At 47.6% G+C, this 13,723-nt stretch overlaps 1 protein-coding gene across 3 annotated transcripts in view; it reads left to right on the forward strand.

Moving 5' to 3' along the window:
- NUGGC (nuclear GTPase, germinal center associated) overlaps positions 1 to 13,723 on the forward strand; it is a 76,171-nt gene that overhangs the window by 54,249 nt on the left and 8,199 nt on the right. For all 3 annotated transcript variants that reach the window (XM_074989066.1, XM_074989069.1, XM_074989067.1), the window contains 2 exons: positions 1,486 to 1,594; positions 9,379 to 9,515. In XM_074989066.1, the coding sequence (XP_074845167.1) occupies positions 1,486 to 1,594; positions 9,379 to 9,515 (246 nt within the window). The remainder of the gene's footprint in view (positions 1 to 1,485; positions 1,595 to 9,378; positions 9,516 to 13,723) is intronic.

A 13,723-nucleotide genomic window follows, 5' to 3' on the forward strand; every position in this document is an offset into this window, starting at 1 on the left:
GTGAGCAGGCGGAAAGAGCGATGGGGGACCCTGGGCAGAGGCCCAGCACAAGGGGATGGCCCAGCAAAAGGGCCTTGCAGGCCAGACTTGGAAGGGCATTGATGCCCTATGGAGAAGCAGGGAGGCTGAAGCAAGGAAGGAGGGTCCTGCCCCTCAAGTGAGCGTCTCAGCTGCTGCACCCCCTGCAGCGCAGCCGGGGCCTGGGCGGGAGGCTGGGACAGGTGGGGAAGAGACTTTGAGCTGCCTTGACATTGCAGAGAGGCTGTGTGGGATGTCCCCCTGCTGCAGAGCAGGCTGACATGTTTGCCTTCAGCCATTCAGTGATTCATTCCCATTGAACATGATTTTCAAAGTGGATGCTGTTTGCTACACTGTATTCACTGGACCTACATGCAGTGATGAGTGGGTCAGGGAAGTGGAGGGAGCCCCCCCAGAGTGGGGACACCCTGGGCCCTGTCCTATGTGACCATGGCAATGTTGGGGTCAAGCCAATGGAATCCTGGGCCCGACCTTGTCTGGGTGCCCGTGGAAGGGGAGCCCTTGAGATCAGGGAGGTCTCTGGATATAGCAATTGGGTGTGAGAACTCAGGTCCTTTCCCCTGGGGCAACGTATAAGCCAGGAAATACCCCCACAGAACGGGACCAGTCCCCAGTTTACACTGGTGTTACCAGTGCTGCATGGGAAAAGGGTCAAGGATCAAGCCCCTGGTCCACCTGATTATCAGATATCGAATCTCTGTGCACACAAGCGAAGCCTCAGGCTTGAAATGAACAGCAAGAATTGAAAACGATTGTGGTCCAAGGTCTGGAAGAGAGAGACTCTGCTCAGGAGCAGTCCGAGCATGGCACTGCTAGGTGGAGGATGTGGTTAAGGTCTAAGCTCTTGGGAATTCCCATGGCTAAAATTCCAACTTCTTTGAAACTGCCTGGGAATCCCATATGTAACACCGACAGACCCGGGTTGCTGGCACCAGGGATAGAACCTGCTTAGAATGGACCAGATTGGGGTCTCATCCCTGTAGCTAACTAGAGAACCTGCCCGTTGATTGCAGTCAGCTGGAGCCACCAGGGCAGATTCTGGGCTCTGGTTACTGCACTAGAGGTAGAAAACCCATCAGAGACGCAAAGTCGGCACCCCCAACCAGGAGCTCCTCAGACAGCGCATAGAGCTCTTGGGTTCTGTGCATGTGCTGTGGAGAAATGATGCTTGAAGTTCATTAGAAGGCAGCAGGTGCTGTGAAGCCTTTAAGCTGGGAAAAGGTTTGTGGAATTCACCGGCTGTTCAAATTCACCTATTTGTTTCTAAACTCTGGCCTCAAAAATCCCCACATCTGCATACGCCACCTTGACTCCAGGTCTAACCAATAAACAAACACACACACACACACAAACACACACGATCTCTGACCAGTTCCAGTGTTCCAAGCCATTTATTTAGATGGTTTGGAAAAAATAATCGCAACTGCTTTACATTGGTTTTTGCAGACAAACATCATCCTGAGTACCCTGGAGAAAGAGATCCTTAAGAAGAAGATGGATATCTACCAGTCCCTTCCGCTGTCCATCCAGAGTAACCTTCAGCCTTACTACAAAGGTAGCGCCCTTCTGCAGGCTAACCTGGTGCTTTGTATTAGTAACAGAGAGGTGGCCGTGTTCGGCTGTATTCTAACAAAGCAGACCAGCAGTCCTGTAGCACTTTAAATACTAACAAAATGATCTATTCAGTGATGAGCTTTAGTGGGACAGACCCACTTCATCAGAGCAATTACATTTCCAATACAGACTGACATCTATAAGTGCAGAGGTCCTAAAAAATTTCAATAAAAAGTGACAAATCAGGTACATAGAACTGAAGAGGGGGTGGTGCGTATGGATGTTAAGTGTTCTGCCTGAGAGAACTACCAACCTCAAAGGAAGGGAAGCAGTCCTTGTAATGCATGAGGTAATTGGTGTCTCTGTTCACCATCATCATCATCATCATCATCATCATCATCAATAACTGTGGACTCAGCGCCCGTTGGTGTCTGATGCCTCTCACTATTTCCTTCCATCTTTCCCTGTCCAGTGCGGAGTGTCTTAGTTTCTGTAGACTAGCTCTGCACCAATCTACTACATCATCTATCCATTCTCTGTGGGGTCTGCCTCTCCTATTCCAACCGTCCATTATGTCGAATACCAGGGTCTTGATTTTTCAGTCATCGTTCATTCTGCAAATATGTCCAAATAGTTGTAGCTTCTGTTTTATAACCTTCAGCAGCAGGTTCTCCTTCGGCTGTATCTTCCTATGGAATTCCTCATTGGTGACCTTCTGCATCCATCCTATTCTCAGAATCTTTCTATAACAACTCCTCTCGAACACCAATATTCTTCTTTTTGAATCTTTCATTATCACCCGTCTCACATCTTAGTTAACGTGTCGAATTTAAATATGAACTCCAATTCAGAACTTTCTCTATGTAATCTGTTTGTAAAGTCTGTTTGTTCTAAGATACAAATTCTCAGGTGTTTAGCAAAATGGTCCACTCCATTGACGTGTTCATTGACCAGCTTATGTGTATTGAGATTCTTGATGTCTGCTCTATGCCCATGCATTCTTTGGCAAAGATTTTACCCAGTCTGTCCAATGTACTTTGTATGGGGGCATTGTTGGCACATAATGGCATATATAACATGGGTCAAAGTACACGAGAAAGAGCCCTTGATCTTGTAACTAACGTGGTTAGGTCCAGTGATGGTATTTATCCCCAGAATAAATATGTGGACAAAGTCGGCAACGGGATTTGTTGCAAGGAGTAGTTCCAGGATTGCTATTACTGTGGTGTAACCTGTGATTGCTGGGGAGAACCTTTCTTAGGTTAGGAGATTGTCTATAGGAGAGGACAGGCCCCTGTCACCTGGGGCCTTCCAGAGTGTAGCATCAGGATCTAGAATAGGTTGTAGGTTTTTAATGATGTGTTGCAGGGGCTTGAGTTGGGGGCTATAGGTAATGACAAGAGGTATTGTGTTACTGGTCTTCTTGGTTCTATCTTGAAGTAGCTGGTTTCTGGGTATTCGTCTGGCCCTGTCAATCTCTTGTTTTACGTTTCGTGGTGGGTAATTAAGTTTTATAAATGCCTGGTAGAGGTCTTGAAGTTTTCAGTCTGTCATTAGGATCAGAGCAGGCTACACCAGAGTAATGCTAATCCTAGAACTTTTCCTTGCAACAAATCCTGCTGCCAGCTTTGTCCACATATTTATTCTGATTGAAGTGGCTCTGTCTCACGAAAGCTCAACACCAAATAAATCACGTTGTTAGTCTTTGAAGTGCTACATTTCCAGTGCTTTGTGGAGTTGGTTTGTTCTCTGGCATGCTCAGGCCATGAGGGAGTGGGCGGTGATGAACCAGCTTCTTCAACTTCATCCTCCGAACTGGAAAACCATCAGGGGAAGGAAGAGCACATCGGTCTCTATTGTCAGGCATAAAGGGGATGTACATGTATGTCATTATTCCTGACCCAGGAGTACGAGTCACATGATGAAAGGGCTGGAAAGAATTAGGGAGAAAAGACTTTGCAAGGGAATAGGGCATCAAGGAAGGGACAACCAAGCTGAGTTTGTCAGGAAAGTCAGTGCTCGACGATGCCTTTTTCCAGATCATTTATAAGTAGTTTGAATAGGATTGGTCCCAGTACAGGCCCTCAGGGGACACCACTTGTTACCGCTGTCCATTCAGAAAGCTTACGATTGACTCCTACCCTTCATTTCCTGGCTTTTAGCCAGTCATTAGTCCATGAGAGGCCCTTCCCTCGTATCCCATGACAACTTTCTTCAGAGCCTTTGGTGAGGGATCTTTTCAAAGGCTTTCTGGAAATCTGTATATGCTGTATCAACTAGATACCCATTGTCCTCATGCTTGTGTGTTACCTGCGCAAATTTCTTTATCCCTTCCACACTTCAGGGACACACACCCTTTACCCAATCCTGAGGGCTCAAGGTGTGACCCTGTTAATTTAAACTCCAACACATACCCAGTTCCTAGGGCTCAGGGCATAATTCCCTGCAGGTCTGTAGGATCTGTGTCACTGAAAGAGCCTTACACAGTAATATTCTTATTCTCTATTGATTTTCAGTTACCAAGAGAGCAAAATACATGCTAAGCACTCAGTGTCATGCTCACCAGTCATGATAAGGCCGGCAGGGGAGCTTCCCCTGTTGGGACAGACAAAGTCATTCTCTGGATGCTGGTTGCTGCACCTCAGAGTCTGGCAGTGCTGATCCTAGGGATGAGCTTCCCCCCCCGATTCTTCCCTTAAGGTGTTCTTTTTTCCTTCCTTCCTTCTTCCTGCTGTTTTGCTTCATGGACCCCAGTTTAAGTAGTAACAGAGAGGGAGCCATGCTAGTCTGTATACTATGAAAACAAACCAGCCGTCCAGTAGCACTTTCAGGACTAACAAATAATTTATTGCGTGATGAGCTTTCGTGGGACAGATTGTCTGGCTATGATCTGAAGAAGTGGGTCTGTCCCACAAAAGCTCAGCACCCAATAAATTATTTTGTTAGTCTGTAAAATGCTACTGGACGGCTTTCCCAGTTTAAGTAGTGAAACTTGAGTCCCGCTTAGCTCTACCTTGACCAGTTATTTTGGTATAATTTTACTAACTAGCTCTAGCCTATTGTAACAGAATTACCGAGCCAATCATAACCCTCCACTTTAGCTGATTTACACCTAGCAAAATTAATTAATAGCAGATGGGAACAATTACAAACCAGACAGAGATGAGACAGAAAATGGTGAAAGAACTCCAGCAGGCCTATCAAAAAGTCTGGGAAGCCAACCAGCTCTCAGGAGCAGTGCCACAGACCTGCTGCTATTATCAACAGCTGGGACAGTGCTTGGAATTCTGGCATTCTAACATGAAACACGCACAAGCAACCAAGGCTAAGGCATTGTGTGCTAGGCATCCACAGTCCACTGCTCACGCTGTTGAGCTTGCACAGGGCAATGGGGACATAGAGATTTGACACAGAAAAAAGGTGGGTTGAATTTCAAGAAGCTTTGGAGACACTTTATTCGAATTCATAACATCAAAGTTAAATATCTGAATGTATTAAATATTGAATTTATCTCCTAGTGTAGACGCAACCTTAGTGCCAATACGAGTGTGTCTACACTTGCATTCCTCTTTCAAAAGAGGTATGCAAATGAGGCAAATCAAAAAAAGCAAATAAAGTATAAATTTGCATATTCAACACCTTGTTTGCATATTCTAATTTCAAAAGAGCTTCTTTCGAAAGAAGAAAGCCAGTGTAGACACTTCTCTTTTGAAAGCAAACCCCATCTTCGAAAGAATCCTTCTTCCCATTAAACAAAGGGAAGAAGGATTCTTTCGAAGATGGGTTTGCTTTCGAAAGAGCAGCGTCTACACTGGCTTTCTTCTTTCGTAAGTAGCTCTTTTGAAATTAGAATATGCAAATGAGGTGCTGAACAGGCAACTTTATACCTCATTTGCATTTTTGATTTGCCTCATTTGCAGACCTCTTTCGAAAGAGGAATGCAAGTGTAGACACACCCTAGATGTTCTTCCATCTGCGATCGCCGTCTCTCTGTCACTATCATCATCAGCACCTTGTCTAGATGACTCGTTCTATAGTTCTTGCATTCCAATGCACTTCCTTTGTTGTGTATTGCCAGTAGAACAGATCTTGTCCATTCGTTAGGTGCCTTCCCTTCTTTCCATGCTATATTACATAGTCGGTGTATTTCCTGAACCATACTTTCTACATCGTATTTGATCATCTCTTCCATGGTCTTATCATTTCCAGGGCTTTTGTTATTCTTTGGTCATTTCACTGCTCTTTCTACTTCCTCCTTCAAAATATTGGTCTTGCTCTCAAGGCTCAGTGGAGATTTCTCTTTCAGTTCTTCAGTCAGTCTCTCTGAGACACTTGGGTCCAACTGTGCTTCGTACAGATCTGTGAAATATCTTGTCTATTGTTGCACAACCTTCTCCTTGTTCACAAACACCTCATTGTTCTCATCTTTGATCGCCATCTGCTTCAGCTGCCACTTGCTATTAACATTTATAATCGTTTTGTACACCTCCCTGGTCTTCAGCTCGCCATAATACCTCTCTATATCTTTACACTGCTCCTCTAATCATTTTGTCCTATCCATTTGGCCACTTTCCTTACCTCTTTGCACTTAATTCTATACAGTAGACCCCGACTTACACAATTTTGACTTGCGTTTCTTGTAATAATGCAAGTCAAAATTGTGAGCTGGGGGGAGCCGGGCACCAAGTGGCAGCCTGGCTCCCAGCTCCCCTCTGCTTGCAGAAACTGGGAAATTGACTAGCACTGCCACATGGCTCACAGCTCCCTGCCACTCCTGGGAGCCAGGAAACCAACCAGTGCAGCAGCATTGGTCAGTGTCCCAGCTCACGCAAGCGGAGGGGAGCTGGGAGCCAAGCACAGCCAGGATCGGGGGACCCAAAGGTGGCAGGGGTCCTCCCCCACCCCATCCCGACATGCTTGAAATTCGACTTATGTGTGGTTGCCCAGGAAAGCAACCTACACATAAGTCAGGGCTTTACTCTACTGCTGTTCTGCCCTCTCGGAAACATCCCTTCTGATCTGTAATGCTCTCTTCCCTTGGACCAACTTCAGCGTCTCCTGTGTAACCCACTTCTTATTGATCTTGTCTTCTTCTGGAACCATCTGCTCAATTGCCTCTTCCGTCACCATGGCTATCCCTTCAACTCTCTAATCTGGGTCTTTCTCTGTGCCCACATTCCCAATCTTCTCTTTGAGCACTGCTCTGTACACATTCCCTATTTCTTCCTCCCCTAGCCTCACCACGTTGCTTTGTTTCTTGAACTGTGCCTGACACTTTCTCTTGAGTTTCACCTTGATGTTTGCGATAGCTAGACTGTGGTCCTAGTCTATATATGCTCCTGAGAAAATTCAGCACTGCTGTACTGATGTTATCCATCTTCTTTATCAAGATCATAGCTGTCATATTCTTGGACTTCCCATTATTCGATCGCCAGATCCACTTTCTACAGTCCTTTTGTTGGAATCTCATGTTGCAGATCATCAGCTCATGCTCCATAGCAAACTCTAGTAGTTTCTCACCTCGTTCGTTTCTTTCTGTGTATCCAAACCTTCCCATGACTCTCACCCAACCATCATTATCTGTGCTGACCTTCATGTTCCAATCTCCTCCGATGGTCAACACATCTCTCTTCCGTATCTCCTCCAGTGTCTTTGTCAAGTCTTTATAGAATAGCCCAATCTCTTCCTTCGTACTGTCCTACATGGGTGCATACATATTAGACTTACAGATCTGTAATTGCCATGATCACCTCTAGAGCCCTTTTTAATTATTGGCATCACATTATCTGTCTTCCAGTCATCAGTTGCGGAAGCTGATTTAAAGGATAGGTTACAAATCACAGTTAATAATTCTGCAATTTCACATTTGAGTTCTTTCAGAACTCTTGGGTGAATGTCATCTGATCCCGGTGACTTGTTACTGTTAAATTTATCAGTTTGTGCCAAAACCACCTCTAACGACACCTTAGTCTGGGACAATTCCTTGGCTGTGTCACCTACAAAGGATGGCTAGGTTTGGGAGTCTCCCAAACATCCTCAGTTGTGAAGACTGAAGCGAAGCATTTATTTAGCTTCTCAGCAGTGTCATTATCGTCCTCGAGTTCTTCTTTAGCATCTCGATCATCCAGTGGCCCCTCTGGCTGGTTTGCAGCTTCCTGTTTCGGATGTACTTAAAAACATTACTTTTTGAGTTCTTGGTCAGCTGTTCTTCAAACTCCGTTTTGGCCTTCCTTATTATATTTGTACACCTAAGTTGGCAGAGTTTATGCTCCTTTCTATTTTTTTCAATTGAATTTAACTTCTGCTTTTTAAACAATGCTTCCTTGGCCTGGCCCTGTTAGGCTCTTCCCTGGGCATCCCTTGGGGCTATCTGTACTCAGAAAAGCAGGCCAGAGCCCCCTGCCTGAGGAAGGCTCATATGTGCTGGGTTGCTTCTCTCTCCTTTGGAACTACAGACAAAATGGCCAAAGTCTCCACAGATCTTCTGTCACAGCTAGCGCCTTCTGTCGGGCAACACCCCTGCCAACTTCCCGAGGGGAGCACAGAGCCCGGCCACATAAAATCAGAGGAAGAGCCATGTTAAGTCTGTAGCTTCACAAATAACAAGAAGTTCTTAGAGGTGCTACATAACTGCTTGTTACTAAAGGAATGAAGTTACATACACCAAAGCAAAGTTTTCAGCGCAGGCTTGTAGCAGAGGTGAAATAATCTGCTGTCTTATGTGTCCCTGGAAGGCACCCTTTGTTAGGATGGGTCATCAGTCCCCTCAGGTTCAATTCAGAGCAAACATGCTCCTGAAGTGAGGCGCTGGAATGAAGACAAGCGGAGGAACGCCCAGGGCCTCTTTTCGAACCTGGCCCATGTGGAGGGAATTCCATTGTTCTCCCTGTGTGACAAAATGCCCAGGATGGAGTTTGTGACATGCCTTTCTCAGTCCTTTCTTCGGCTGCAGCTTCCATACTGGTCTGAATATTCACACCGACAGTAAAGTTCCTCAGGCGTGGCTTGGCACCCCTTAAGGTCTTCTGTCAGCTGAGTACTCCAATTCACTCGACTAGCAACCTTTTCACACTAGGTTGGCCAGACCCCCGGCTGATATCTCCCAGAAACAAACATGTGAAATACAAGTGCAGGGCCAATACTCATAACTTCACATACAAAACTCATACATGCCTATGAGCAGCATAGAGAGAATCGGCCAATCATCAGCTTTCAATAGACACCTCACTTGGCCTTCTGAGGCCAGGATTTGGTGCCACCATAGAACAATGGTCACAACGATGTTCACCTCAGAATCCAACCGTGTCACTACGTGCCATGGGGGGAGGGGCCAGAGGGTGGGGAGGGATGGGGTGGGTCCCTGTTTGGGTTGGGCAGCAGGGGGCCAGTTTGAGACCCTTCTGAAGGGGCTCCGGAAGGCCTGAAGATGTGTGGGAGAAGGGACCTGTTCCCTGCATAAAGAACAGGAATAGGATGGGAAAGAGTCTTAGACCAAGGGGGTTGGGATTTTCCCTCTCTGCGGTGCCCGTTCTGGGCTGGGGCATGTGAGGGCATGGAGGGGCTCTTAGCACTGAACAATATGGTAGAGCTTCAGCCTCTGGGACACCCAACCTGGCTTCTGTCTGAGGCACTAAGGCCGTTGTCACCAAAGAGCAACGAGGTGCCCTATTCCAGTAGTGTCGTCACTGCTGAAGTGTTCAGTCCTCACCACCCCCACCCCCAGCACATCTCCCTCACTTTTTCCCAGCCTTGTCTATCACCGTGACCCCTCCTAATTTCCCACAGAGGCAGCTCAGGTAAAGGGCACGGGATCCTTGCAGAAGATGCAAAATATCCTCAGGGAGAACATTGAGAAGGAGACGGACAATGGGATGTTTGAAGAGGCAAAGCAGAAGATGACGCTGCAGCTGCAGGAACTGAAGGTGAGGGACATTTCCCCCTGCTCGGTGGGGCTGTACTTATGGGTGTGGGTGGGGGCGTCTGGGAACACCCCATGTCCAGAGGGAGAACCCCAAGCAAGCTACCCAGCCAGAGATTAGGCCAAAGATACCCGTGTGCTCTGTGCGATATTTAATTCTTGCCTAGAGCTGACCCACCATGATTGATTTTCATGGTGCCCTTTAAGGCCTCGATCTTGCAAACGCACCCGAGCAGGACCAGTGACTCCCTGGAACCACACATCTGCTTAGAGGGAAGTACGTGCATGTTTGCAGCCTCGTATTTAGTGTTTGTGTAACCATAGTATTAAGGAGCCCCCGGAAGGGACCAAGCCGCTCTTAGCGCTCTCTGAACACAGAACCACAGGACAGACCCCTCCCACAGGCCTTACAAGTACGAGACAACTAGAGGGAAGTGATACAATGACCAATATTAAGGCGGGAAAGGCGGTGGGGCTCAATAAATAGTTCTGTTTTGATCTGGTGAAAAACGCAGGAGCTACTCCTGTCTTGTGACAATCAGCCTCTCTTTGTTCCACTGGCTGCTAAAGTCAGACTTTGTACCAAGAGTATTAAAAGAGTCAGCTAAGCGGCCAGCTGAACACTTCATGTTGGAACACGGGGGAAGTCCCAGAAGATGGTGAGGGAGCCACTGCTGGGCCGGTATTTAAATGGAGTATGAGACAGCTCCCTTCCGTGGGGCAGCCAATCGGGCAGTCGTGGGTCTGTCATTCTGACCCTGATCATGGGGAGGATAACAGAGGGCTGATGCAGCCAGTCCAGCAACACTGAACAACTACTGACTCCCATTTGTTGGGGACTGTGATGGGGGCCTGTGTCCAAGCCCCTGCTGGCCCAATGATGGGTCGTAATACCCCCTCACCCAGTTGCTGGCTAATTCAGGGAGTTGCAGCAATGGGGGCTCTGGTCCCCAGGGCAGAGCCAGGTGAATAAACAATCCAGAGCCCCTGGGTGGGACTGACACCCATGACCAGCGCTCTGGCCTCCTGCATGGGACAGAACAGCAGCCAGTCAGCAGAGTTGCTGGGACCCCAGGCAAGGAGAGGAGGGACCAGCTCTGTGCTCCCAGAAAGGGCAGGGCCTCAGGCAGAAGAGGCGGGGCTGAGGGTAGCCAGCCCTCAGCACTACCCAGAGTGTGACTGCACTGCACCCCTGCCCCCCAGCCAGCGCTGAGCACCCTCCACCCAAGAGCCTTGCCCTGTGTCTCCTTACACCCAGCCAGAGGCACACGCAGTTGGTTTAACAACCCTTTACACTCACAGAAGGCCCCACCGCATTTGCATCTGTAAAAACAGAGAGCAACAGCACGCTGCTTGTTTGCATCTTCCCAAGTCCAGCAAACAAATAGTGGGATTCACCGAAGGGCAGGCGTGCTCAGAGGTACCCTGGGAATGTAGCTTGACATGGCTTGTGGAGAGTGTTCATTGCGCTGCACGACTTCTTAACCCTTGTACTCTGTGTGGAGCACAGGTCATCTACAAGTCTCCTCCACTTCATCTGTCTCGGGAGAAAACTTCTAGCTGGCTCCAGGAGTGCCCCGGTGGTTGTTCTTGATTCTCAGTAGACCTTCTCCATGTTGTCCGAGGTCTTTTGTGTTTTCCTTGCGGGTTCCATATGAAAGCTCGACAGACTGTGCTGGATGATGGTTTTCTGAGAGCGTGGCCTGGCCATCCCCACTTTCTTCTCTTCATTTCAACGTCAATTGGTTCTTGTCCTGCTCTGTTCCAAAGCTCCTCAGTTGCGACCAAGCCTTGCCACTGTATGTGAAGGATGCACCTCAGGCATCTCTTTATGAATGTCCATAGCTTGTGAGTAGAAAACTTTTTAGCACGCCAGGTCTCACATTCATACAAGAGCGCACACTTCACATTTGTGTTGGAGATCCGCAGTTTTGTCTTTACAGATATTATTTGTGAACTACATATGGGATGGAGAGTCTTGAAAGCAGCTGTTGCTTTCCCTATCCTGGCACTGATATCCTTATCTGTTCCTCCATCTCTTCCTCACCTAATACTCCCCAAGTAGATGACCTGGAAAATGTGGAGCAGTTGACCCCCTCCCAGTGTGATGGTGGTGTTGTTGGATTGTTTGATCCTCATTGTGTTGGTCTTTCCCATGTTAATGCTCAGTCCAGTCACTGAGGCAGTTCTGTCTAGTGTTGTGACCTTTTCTTTCACACTTTCATGTCGTTGTGAAAGGAGGGTGACATGATCAGCAAAATCAAACTCCTGTAGCTGTTTGAAAAGTGTCCACTCAATGCCTTGTTGATGGCCATCTGTTGTCTTGTTCATAATCCAGTCCATTGTGATCAAGAGCAGGAAAGGTGACAATAGACACCCTTGTTGTGCTCCTCAGAGTATGCTGAAGGTTTCTGTCACGACATCGTTGTGAGCAACTTGGCGTGTCGAGGGGGTTGTACGTTGAGCAAATCAAGTCGATAATTTTGGATGGGACGCCATGATGTTGCAGCAGTTTCCACAAAGTGTCTCTAACAACGCTGTCAAAGGCTTTCTCAAAGTCTGTGGAGGTTATGTACATGGGGAAGCTCCACTCGAGCAACTATTCTATGATCACTCTGAGGCTGCATCTACACTACGAGATAAAAGTCAAATTTATTAATATCAATTTTGTAACTCTGGAATTTATAAGTTTGATTTTGACTACGCTCAACTCCCCACGTGCTCCTCACAAAGTCGACTTATTGCTGCCACACTCCATTGGCAAACACTGACTCTTGCACTCGTGCATTGTGGGAACCTATCCCACAGTTCCCTCGTCCCCACAGCATTCTGGGTATGCTCGCTGGTCTTTGAGATCATCTTCCCGCATTGCATTGTCCTCATTGCCCTCCCGTGGTAAGCAAATGCCCATTTTTCCAGTGGGAAGGAAGGAAAAGTAGAACAAAGATGGCAAAGTTAACAGAAATCTCTTTCTTCTGTAACTGAATTATCCAGGATTTTATAAAAATGAGCCGGTGAGTGTCTTCTCAGCTGGCTATCCACTGACTGTCCCCCCTCCCGTGATTGCATCCGATCACTGAAAGTAACACAGGGACAATGAAAAGCTTGAAGAAAGAGTTGATAGTAAAGTTTTTGAAAAAAGAGAGTTGCTGAGGGGAGGGTGTTTGGCTTCCCTGTTCATTATACAGCTTCTATGCACAGCCTGTGTTCTCAACTGGCTGTTCCCTCTCCCTTGATTGCATCTGATCCCTGAAAGTAACACACAGACAATCTGTAGTCTCAACAGGCCCTCCAGCCTCTCTTCTCTGTGTGAAGGGGGGCAAAGTTAGAAGATTCGTCTTCCCTCTTCACTACACAGACATTGCCAACACGGGGGACGGCAGTGAAATCTCATCCACTGAACTTACAACGGGAACAGGAATCTCAGCTGGTCTCCATCCTCTCTTCCCTGTGTTTTTAGGGGAAGGTCAAAGCATGAAGAAGGATGATAGGAGAGGTTAGGAAAAAGATTTTATAACTGAAATATCAAAGATTTTGCAAAAAGGAGCAAGTGCAATGGGCAATGGGCAGCAATGGGCTGAAGTAGTCGCCAGAATATCTTAGCCACTGGAGGAGACTTCCCCCTTGGTGGCTGCAAACCCCCAAAATTCTTTCCCACCCTTGGAGCCCTAACCTCATGCAAGCCAGGACCTGGGGCTCCCTGGCAGCATGCTCAGCACTGAACTGCAGGCACAGCCTTTCATTGGGTTGGGGGCTACCCACGTGATGAGGCAGAGCATGGGAAGGACCCTGGCTATATGGTGCCTGTGGGGGAGAGGGGTCACACACAAGCTTTAAACTGCTGAGAAGAAGTTTCTCAGCCTCTTCTGCAAGTACAACCCCCGCAACAGCCTGGCTGCCGCAGGCAGTGCAGAAAAACATACCAAGTGTAGACAGACCCACGAACTCCCTGCAGGGGACGTTTGTAACGGGTAGATGCGCTGACAGCGCTAATAGCAAAGAAGGACGTTTCTCAGGCTCTCATGCAAACATGACCCCACAGCCACAGGCTTCCTGGTCCTGATTTGAAATTCAGGGTCTTCCTGTTACCGAATTCCTGCGCACCGGGAGGGCAGCAGCCAGAGGGGAGCATTGTGGTCATTGTGGGTTACAGAGGTTTGTGTAGCTCAAGGCTAATAAATTCTGTTTTAAGACGTGGCGCTTCCACACCGG

The sequence above is a fragment of the Carettochelys insculpta genome, chromosome 3 (assembly GCF_033958435.1).
Source record: "Carettochelys insculpta isolate YL-2023 chromosome 3, ASM3395843v1, whole genome shotgun sequence".
Lineage (NCBI taxonomy): Eukaryota > Metazoa > Chordata > Testudines > Carettochelyidae > Carettochelys > Carettochelys insculpta.